The sequence below is a fragment of the Gekko japonicus genome, unplaced genomic scaffold (assembly GCF_001447785.1).
Source record: "Gekko japonicus isolate JY-2015 unplaced genomic scaffold, Gekko_japonicus_V1.1 scaffold1005, whole genome shotgun sequence".
Taxonomy (NCBI): domain Eukaryota; kingdom Metazoa; phylum Chordata; class Lepidosauria; order Squamata; family Gekkonidae; genus Gekko; species Gekko japonicus.
The window spans coordinates 187185-197186 of NW_015161982.1; the positions used below are offsets into that span (position 1 = coordinate 187185).

The 10002-nt window shown below is 40.8% G+C and overlaps 1 protein-coding gene across 1 annotated transcript in view; it reads right to left on the bottom strand.

Annotated features, from left to right (window-relative positions):
• The window catches only part of PDGFC (platelet derived growth factor C), a gene marked incomplete in the record, with an annotated part of 190771 nt that overhangs the window by 32527 nt on the left and 148242 nt on the right, over positions 1-10002 (bottom strand). Inside the window, 1 exon segment of the mRNA XM_015429785.1 lies at positions 8281-8461. Coding sequence (XP_015285271.1) covers positions 8281-8461 — 181 coding nt within the window.

Below are 10002 nucleotides of genomic sequence, written 5' to 3' on the forward strand. Positions count from 1 at the left end.
TTTTCATGACAGCATTTGTTCCCTGGCTCCAGAGTCCTCCAGAGTCCCTTATATCTGCCTGTCAAAACAGCTGAAGGGAAGAGATTGAACTTGGCAAGTATAAAAGCTCTATGGTGTGAGGGATTTACCAAATTAGAAAAATACTGGGCCATAGAGTCTTGTGTGGGGAAAAGACCAAGAAAACGTGGAGAACAGACTCCAGAGCTACCATCATTAATTACTTGAGCTTCAATGCAATGAAGGGATGAGGGAAACATGGAGGCTGGTGGAAGTTGTCAGTGATTGGGAGAGACAAGATATGAGAGAGCTTCTTTTTGCCTGTGGCTACAACCCACCAGGTACAAATAAACTCTCATTCTTTGAAATGGGTTTTGCGGGCTCCAGCTCTAATGGGAGGGGGAGAGGCTCCTTTGGCTGTACCCACACAGTATGAAAGAACCACACACACATTATATATTTGGAAAATATGTGGAGTAAACTGGCCACAACTTTATTGACTACAGCTGTAAGAAACATTGGCACACATGGACCCACCAGATCCAGTGCATCAGTTGGCCCCCCACCAGCTGATGTACCCTGTCACCCAGCCAGCCAGCATGGGTAGTGTACCACGGGATGGCAGGTTGCTGGAGCTCACATGGATGACTGCCCCTTCATGGTCTCCCCTGCCATCTGGTCATGAGGGTACTTGCTGGTAGTCCTTGAGCAAGCATGCTCCCATCGTCCCTCGTGCCAAGACCCCCCCTTGAGGGGTCCCCATATCCCAGAAATCACATGCAGGTCAATTTCCGTAAACGGATCCAGTCCCATGCTGTTACCGCTAAAGTTGTGACAAGAAATATATCACAGAATACAAGAAATAAAGAAAAAGGCCTCCATTGGCTAAGAACAGCATACTACAATGCGTATTAACAGAACTGTGCCCCCACCCCAATGCCCGTTAGACACATCATCATTGCACGACATACACTTAGGGTGGGATGGGTGGGTAAACCGTTCTGTGGCCAGACAAAGGATAGGGGCGGATGGCACGTGGCTAGCCTATTCCCCCTGCACCGGCCCTCCCCTAGCAACCCTGTCACCCTACCATTGGCTCAAGGGGAGAAGGGGGAAGTCCTTACTTTCCTGCCATTCGGCCACCCACCCCACCCAGCCCCCAGCTTACTCTCCCTCCTGTCTGGCCCTGCAAAATATGGCCCTTTCTGCTTCTGGGAAGGTCTACAGGACATTTTTTTCACTGTCCTTCCCTATGAATTACAAGGTGTTTCTTTTCAGCTGGTGCTTATTTTTAAAATTATGACCCTATTTTAGCAATCTATTGACTGTGGTTTTAATTTTGTGGCTTTTAATGTGAGATGTTCGATTGAATTTAGTTGTTAAGTCACACTGAGCATGTGGAAAGGCAAGATCTTTCTAGCAAATAAATAACAATGGAGGTGGGGTGAAGGGTACCAGTGTTATGAACTGTTCACCAGTTTACAGACACCTTTTACTAAATGCCAGATTGCCAGATGAGGATTTTAGAAGTGGTTTTGGATTATTGGTTTACATATATAGGAACTTTCAGGGCTACTAAGAAATTAAGAAGGAAATCCCAAGTTGTTAACAGTATAAGGGATGTTACTGATCTTGGCAAGTTAAGGAAGGCAGGGCAAGGCAAATGCAACAATACTGACAACACTAGGCACACTGCATAAGAGCAAAATGGAGTCTAACACCTGGAAGCATTCTGAAAATTAGACTGAATGGTAAATCGTATAAAAACAAACTGACACATTTTGTATTCCACAGACCCATCTTCAATAATAATAAAAACCATCAATTACACCCCCTGAAACCTGTAGATGTGCATCCCTCATATCCAAGTCCAGGAACCATATGACACTGATACTGCTATAAGAAGAGCTAAGACAATGGATAAAATTCATAGTTCGGAGAGCCAAAGAGTGCTGCTTCTCTTATCACACAGGCATGTGTTAGCATCAAAATAACTAAGCTTAGAACTTCAGAACAGGACCTTTATAAATGAACCTATGACTGCAGTATGTATAAGAACTTTCTAAAAAGCAGTGCACTCTGATTGTATCAGTGATCTACTTGCAAATCTCTTCAATAAAGACTCTGAGGCCATTTAACCTTTTATGTTTCTCTCTTTCAAACTTTCCCTGCAACATATGATCTCTTTACTTATGTGAGTTTTCTCAAACTATTTACTATGAAACTGACCATCCCTTTTTGCGATTAACATGTTTGCTGATTGTGGCAACTTTGGTTACTACTAACCTGTATAGAGCTGATGGAGAGAAGGTTCAACTTTTTAGTTTGACTACACGACCATTTGGTAATTTCTAAATTATAAATCCTCAGTAGCAGTGCAAATAAGTATATTCGGAAAATGCATAATAGTCTGCCTTACAGTAAGACCACAAAGTACTAGCCCACCCCCAAAAAGTTTACTAAGTTTCCAGTCCACAAATAGCCATATAAGCAATTTGTGTTCTAAAAGCCACAAATAGCCATATAAGTAATTTGTGTTCTAAAGGGGGGGGGGAGTTTGACAGCTTTTCTGCTTGATCACTACGAGGGAATTTTTTATTTGTGAACTAGGTAAGCAGCATTTAGAAGCTGTACTGCTCAGTTTTTATTTGCATGGTATTTTCAGTAGTTTGTATCTCTCACTTGTAAAAAGAAGCTACAGATACAAACTAAGACCACAGGGGCACAAATTTCATAGGAACACTAGTTTTGCCAGTAGGACTTAAAGGATTAGAAAATCATTATGCACAACTCTATCCAGAGATCAAGAATAAAGGAAAGAGTAACATACAAGTCAAGAAGGAAGGAAACCAAACCAATCTGTCTACAGAGTACATAGCTCCACCTTATTCAAACCAAGTGAGCCACACCATGTATCAGTACAGTAAAAAAGCACATTATGACAAAAATTAGGTCAAGTGTTTTTCCATTCAAAATTTAGAGAAATGATGAAGTTATACCAATGAGAAAGGTGTAGATGATACATGAAGTTGGCTCATAGGCCACTGATCTAGCCCAGCATCTATACATCAGGGGTCCCCAACCTTATTAAGCTTGTGAGCATTTTGGGAATTCTGACATGGAGTGGTGGGCACAGCTACAAAATGGCTGCAGCAGCATATGCTCAGTTCTGTTTGGCCCTCTATGGCATCTTCTGTGGTCCTTATCCATCTTCTCGCCATGGCATACAGAGGGTTGACCAGGGGTCATTTCGTAGAAAAAGAGCTATGGGGATTCATTAGCATAACTCATTAGCATATGCCACACCCCCTGACATCACCGGAAGTGTGTCCTCCCCACAGCCGGCGGCGACTTCCAGCGGGCACCAGCAGGGAGCTCCAGGCCCCGCCCTCCCGCACCTCACCCGGGGGGATGGCGTCCCCCCGCGTCCCCCCCCAAATGACCCCTGGGGTTGACTAATACACGGGATTATATGAGTTCCTAGCTGCCACCACCTGCAGGACTAAAGAGCAGCAAGACTTTTAAATCTCTAAACTGGTTACCAGTTTGTCAGCTTCTGATCTCTAATCAGCCACTCTCCTAAAAGGCTAGTATTCACTGTCAATAGTTTGGCTAAAAGTAGTATTCATACATGGTAAATATTAGGTTAAGTAGAATCTCTCCTCCCATACACACATACCCTCCAAATCATAATACATAGTTTAATTTTTTTTAAGTTAGGTACATTAACAGAACACAAATACCAGGTTTAATTAAATAGTTATAGAAGTAAAGAGTAATATGGCTCTTTACTGACTGACTGAATATGGCTCAATATGGACATTGTTTTTCAAAATCAGAAATGGCAAGAAGCACCAAGCTCATGCACACACACATGCACACAGTAGGCAGGTATGCCCATGGGAAAAGACAGTAATTTGTCCAAAACCAGGCTCCTTCTGTCCTTCTGGAGAAGATACAGTACTGAAGCACAGCTTCTGCTCACTAATTACTGTAGACTGTGTATCTTAACAAAACTCTTTAACGATATTCATAAAAACCTTTGGTGTTAAACTGACGACAGAACTTGTTCAGGTGATGCCATTTGCAATATGGGGTAGGACAAGTTTGGGCTTGCACATTTTGTATAAACACGTAAACTTGCACTACAAAAATGTACATATAAAGTCAGAGGAAATATATATAAGTTCTATAATTCAGTATTTTAAACTCTGAACTCTCTGTGACATCCTCTTGATTTAATAATACACTATAAACCTATTTATGAAGCTTGTTGTTAATATAAACTAGGTTGTAGTGGTTTAGACAAGCCATTCAAGAAAATCATTTTTATTTAAATTGTGGGAATTGTTTTATTAATTTATGAATGTTTTTACTGTTGTTCACTGCCCTGAGCCCTGTGTATTCAGAGAGGGGTGGTCTATAAATTTAAACTATAAATATTATAAACAAATTTAAAAAATCAACAATAAAAGACCTGCTGAAAAGTAAAGCCACATCAGAAATATGCTTCCTGAAAATATTTTTTTACCTATGTTGGTACTTCTCTTGATTCTTCTTAAGCCAGCTCAATGCTTAAGGGAGATGCATGGTTGTTGATTCAGAGATGAACCACAGGAGAAGCAGAAATAAGTTGTTACTGTCTTGGTTACTTTAGGAAGTGACTTTTGATAAAGTGAAAGTCTGAGCTCCATTGGCTACATTTTTCTTATAATTATATTCGATATCCTGAGCATTTGTAAATGGTGAGTACATGACAACTCAATAATCCTTTTATATACCATCACAGTCCACATACTGTAAAGATAGAGCAGGTGCAAATCTAGATATTTCCACACGATCTCTGGAGAAACAAAGAGCTTTTCTTACTAGCTGTAGCAATATCTATGCATTAATCTTTCTGTGGGTAGCCATTTGTGCTGGAGGCACTCCACACCATTATTATTATGCCAAGAATTTATCATATCCAAAAGCTGCTTTTATCAAATGCTTTTGCTTTCAGCCCATTTAGGCTCACATCTACAGATACAGCTGCTGTACTTGTTTTCTCATCCACTCAGCTATATTTACTGACCCCCCAATAGTTTCTCAGATACAATGTAACATGTTGTGCTGTTACTACTGACATCAATGTACTTAGAAGGGTGACTCTTTTTAGGACTGTATTGTTAGGCAGTCACTTAACACTGCTGATTCGTTACAGCAGAAATCTTCTGTTAGACCATTTTAATATAGTGCAGCAGGATTCTTTTGTATTCACAGAAAATGTGAGATTTGGACTACTTATGTCAAAAATTATTTTGCTGTTTTGTGGAATTGCCATTTTTACATCATTATCATGGTTGTCTCATCCTACAAGCTGCTGCACTAGAACTCATGCTGACAGGACTGGGCATAAGTGCTATGGTGTGCTCATACTGGTGTGGAACTTGGACTGATGTCATCTCTAGCCCTCATGTAGCAATAATAGTAGGTTATATTCTAACACTATTCCAATGGCAAAAGTTTATGTTTCCACTTGGCACTGCATGATAACACAATTTCATCCTGAGTATGTGTCTGCAACTCTGCATGCACGTGTGTATGGGGGGGGGGAGAACTTACATATGACAATATACCTCCCACGGAACCAATGGAATTCTCCTGTACCCTTTCAAATTTTATACAGAGAGGACAAAGGCTCAATTTCAGACTACTAAAATTCCCCCTTGCAGAGTAGGCACAGAGAGGCATGGCAATGAGTTTCTTTTCTGTCTTTTCCTGCTGTCAGGATCCTGATGCAGACAGATGTTGGAGATTGTTTTTCAAAATCAGAAATGGCAAGGAGCACCAAGCTCATGCACGCACAAACAAATAAGTTATCTGCGGTTCATGCGGATATAATCTGAAGTGACGAATACACACCTTCCATGTCAAAGAATTCCCAAGTGTTATAAATATGCATATAGGATTTTCTTCACAAAATTAAGATTTTCGTTAATTCTGGTTTCATCAACTTATAAATTTCCATTAAAGCTAGCTGCATTGCTACTTGGATTTACCAAAACCGACAGCAAAAGTAATAATTATTGCCAATATATGGAGAAGGAACAGACCATTTACGCACTATGAATATGCATGCCAGCGTGTAGTTTGTGAGGCACACTTGTTTTGGATGTACATTGTCACCAGAATACTAACAGTTTTAAATATGTAAAACATCAATTTTAACATTAAACAATTACTTTTTGAGACTGTGAAATGCAGTTTATAATTGAACAGAAAATTGTACAGCACCTAACTTCATATGCCAGTTTGAGATCTAAATGCCATTTAAACCAAATGCATTGCTACTCAGATATTCCAAAAATCTACTAAAAATCTTTAAACCTCTTGGCAGATTATCAAGAGAGTATGGGTTAGATCCAAGGACTCCTGCACTGAATGAGTAAACTTTTTTGTCAGAAGGATATGACAAAAGTGGAAAGGAATCCTTGGATCCAAACCTAAGGATAACATGACAAAATCTTTGGTTTACCGAAGTATAAATAGTAAAAGTTCTTCATTCAAATATCATTTGGTACTATTGTACATTTTAAGGATAGAAAATTGTCTGATGTTCTAGTGATTGGTTGTGCTAACAGAAGTGATTAATTAGATCTATATTGCACATATATATTAACTTTCAGTTCCAGTTGCCTGAGGTTGAGAAAGTGTTCTTAAGCCAATAATAACTACCCACCACAAAATTACTATCTCTCAAAATGAATGCCTGGGACATGTACAAAGCTCAAAACATCTGACAAAACATACATTTCAATCTAGGGTGGTCATTCAGAAGCTTCTTGGATTTCTACCTTCATCTCAGCTTCCATACAAGAAAGTAAAGCGAGTTTCTTGTATAGAAATTTTGGCATTATCTTGAATGACAAATGACATACTACACGGTGCCAAGATAGATGGGGGGGATATAGTCACCCCAAACTTCAGCTTCAACTGGAGCTGCTTTGTTCTTGGTGCCCTGAATAATTAATAACTCCTTTGGCAATCAGTCATGCATTCCTTAATGGCACCTCAGGCATCAAGTGTCCCATTCACCCACTCCCCCAAGTAACAATAGACTTTACAACACTGGGTGTTCTATGCCAAGCTTGTAACTGACATAATTTAAACTAAACAAGTCAGTAGAAGGAATATTACCCAGACCCAAATTGGAATCTTTTATCAGGTTTGTTTACATAGCATATGGTTGCTATGTAAATCATATCAGTATCTAGGAGATTTGGGATAGATTTTCTTAACATAATTTTTGGCAAGTCATTTCCCTTCTTGCATACTCAAAGAACTTAACTACAAAAACGCTGTTATACAGGCCAAGACCCATAATGATTGTGAACACGATAGATGGGTATGCAAATATACTTTAGAGAATTTAAAATAATGTTTTCCAAGAATTATGTATTCAGCATGAGGTTTCCAGGACTACATGAGGTCTCTCTCTCTCTCTCTCTAAAAATATCCTCAGCAAGGGTATGTTAATTCTATCCTCCCATCAGATTTTTCAGGTTTGCATTTCTTCAAAATACAATTATAAATGCATTAGAAATGCTCAGTGTCAGGGCATTTACACCATGTGGTGCTTGAACATCATAGAAAACTACAATAAAAATTACTTCAAAATAGTAACATACCCTGTGATCTCAGTTTTGCTCAAATTCCTTTTGCATGAACTGATTTATCAGTGTCTTTCAGATACTTAATAAAAAAATTGTTTCTTCAAAACAGTTAATTTAAATGAAATAAAATTACAGTAGGATTAAACAAGAATGCTTAAAGAGGCCGGCCTAACAGTGTGCTTCTTAATGTGTGTGGTTTCCAGTAACAACCACAAGCTTGTACTGTTTTATTTCATTTCTTCCCAAAACAATTTCTTTTTTGCTAATCCACCCACTCTTCATCCAACAGAACATGGATAAGGAGAAATGGTTCACTATGTAGGACTATTCATAAAAATATATTTCAGATATGATTCAGCTCTCCTTAATTTTTTAAAACTTTCATTAATTAATTTATTTGCCTAATTAGTAATAACTCACAAACAGTTTTAACTTGAGTTCCTCTTTTCCAGTCCCCACTACTCTGATATATAATTTAATATCTTTAGCTTAGTACACATGAAAAAATCAACAGTTTTATTTGATATGATATAAGAATAATGGCTTCATATTGTTGCCTAGTTTTATGTTAGTCCTTCTTTTAATATTATTTCTTAAAAATGCAGAGGCAGAAAGAGATATGACTTACCGGTGTGAGAAGAGTATAATGAATACAGAATCCAGGCTCAGAAGGAAAGTATTCATCAGAAACAAATCTTATTCTGATTTGGTTCCCTTTGGAAATCTGTTTGCCAGGAACAGCAGTGGAACCACACCACCGCCCTAAAATACTGCCATCACTAGGCTCTTCAACTTCTACAAAGTCATACCTAAAATGAAAAAATAAAGACATCATTCACTCTGTGATCTACCCTGTACAGGCATTTTATTTAGCAAGCAGTGCAGGGAATGCACAAAACCCAAGTATAATTTCATTTCAAGCTCAATATAGTGGCATGCATCTACCTCTCGTTGTTATATATCAAACAGGCGGTACATAATCCTTTATGTGCCGGAAGACATGCCCTACTAACAATCTAGATCAGATGACTGCAATATGGGACTGTACTTGAAGAGTTTGGTATAGAATGCTTCTGCAAGAATGTCCGATGGGAGGGTAATAGGGACTGCGTCACTCCAGTCTTGCTCCATCTACACTTGTTCTTAATTTGCTTCCAGACCAAATTCAAGGTGCTAATATTGACTTCTTAAGACTTATACGGCTTGGGATCAGCATGCCTTAAGGACTGACTATTACCATATGAATCTACCTGACCATTATGGTCATCTTCAGGGGCCCTGTTTTGTGTGCTCCTATTATATCTGAGGCTAGATGAGTGGCAACTTGAGAAAGGGCCTTCTTGATTGTGGCACCAAAAATAGATTATTCTACTCCCCTCTCTAATTATCTTCTGCCAGTGGGTAAAGATCTTTTTCTTTCATTTGGCTTTCCCTTGCTTACTGGCCAGTTTATGGTATTAATTATTGTTTTATATCTATGTGTTATGTAGTGGGTTGCCGCATGGATAAACGACCGACGACGACGTGGTGCATGGCACGCTTTATTTGGTACACAACAAGAACAAGGAACAAATGGCCGGCAGGCCAACTATATACATACCTGGGGACACACCCCTGGTCATCATTGGTGGGTTTGAATCTCCCGCCATGGTTCCCATTGGTTCCCCAGTGGAGGGACTAGGAGCCTAGTCCCTATTGTTCTTCCAGAGCCAAGCTCTGGCTGTTCGCTGGCCCCCGGTGGTGGTCAGCATACACTACATCCCTCCCCCCATAGTTCGGACCCACCCTAGGTGACGTAGTCCTTCAAATACGATGGGGACCGTCACTCTCTCGTGAACAGCGGCCGCTTACCGGATGGGGCGTGGTGTGCTGCGCCAGGAGGAACTGTGCAATCCGCCGCTCCCAGTCTCCCTCCATCAGGCAGCTCAGCACTTCCTTCGTCGTCCTCACCATTCTTTCGGCTTGGCCGTTGGTCGCGGGGTGGAAGGGCGCTGACCTGATGTGCCGGGTCAGGTTGCCGCGGAGAAACTGCTGGAACTCCTCCGAAGTGAACGCCGTCCCGTTGTCCGAGACAATGGTGTCTGGCAGGCTGTGGGTGGCGAACAGCTGCCGGAGGGCGCGGATGGTGGCCTTAGTGGACGTTGTGGAAACGGGGCTGACCTCCGGCCACTTTGTGTAGGAGTCCACCGTTACCAGAAACAACCGCCCCTGGAATGGTCCGGCGAAGTCTATGTGGAGCCTGGACCACGGGGTGTGGGTGGATTCCCACGACTGTGAAGGTGCCTCCGGTGGGCTGGGTCTCACCGCTTGGCAGGTAGGGCACCGTTTCACCCACGCCTCCACCTCTGCG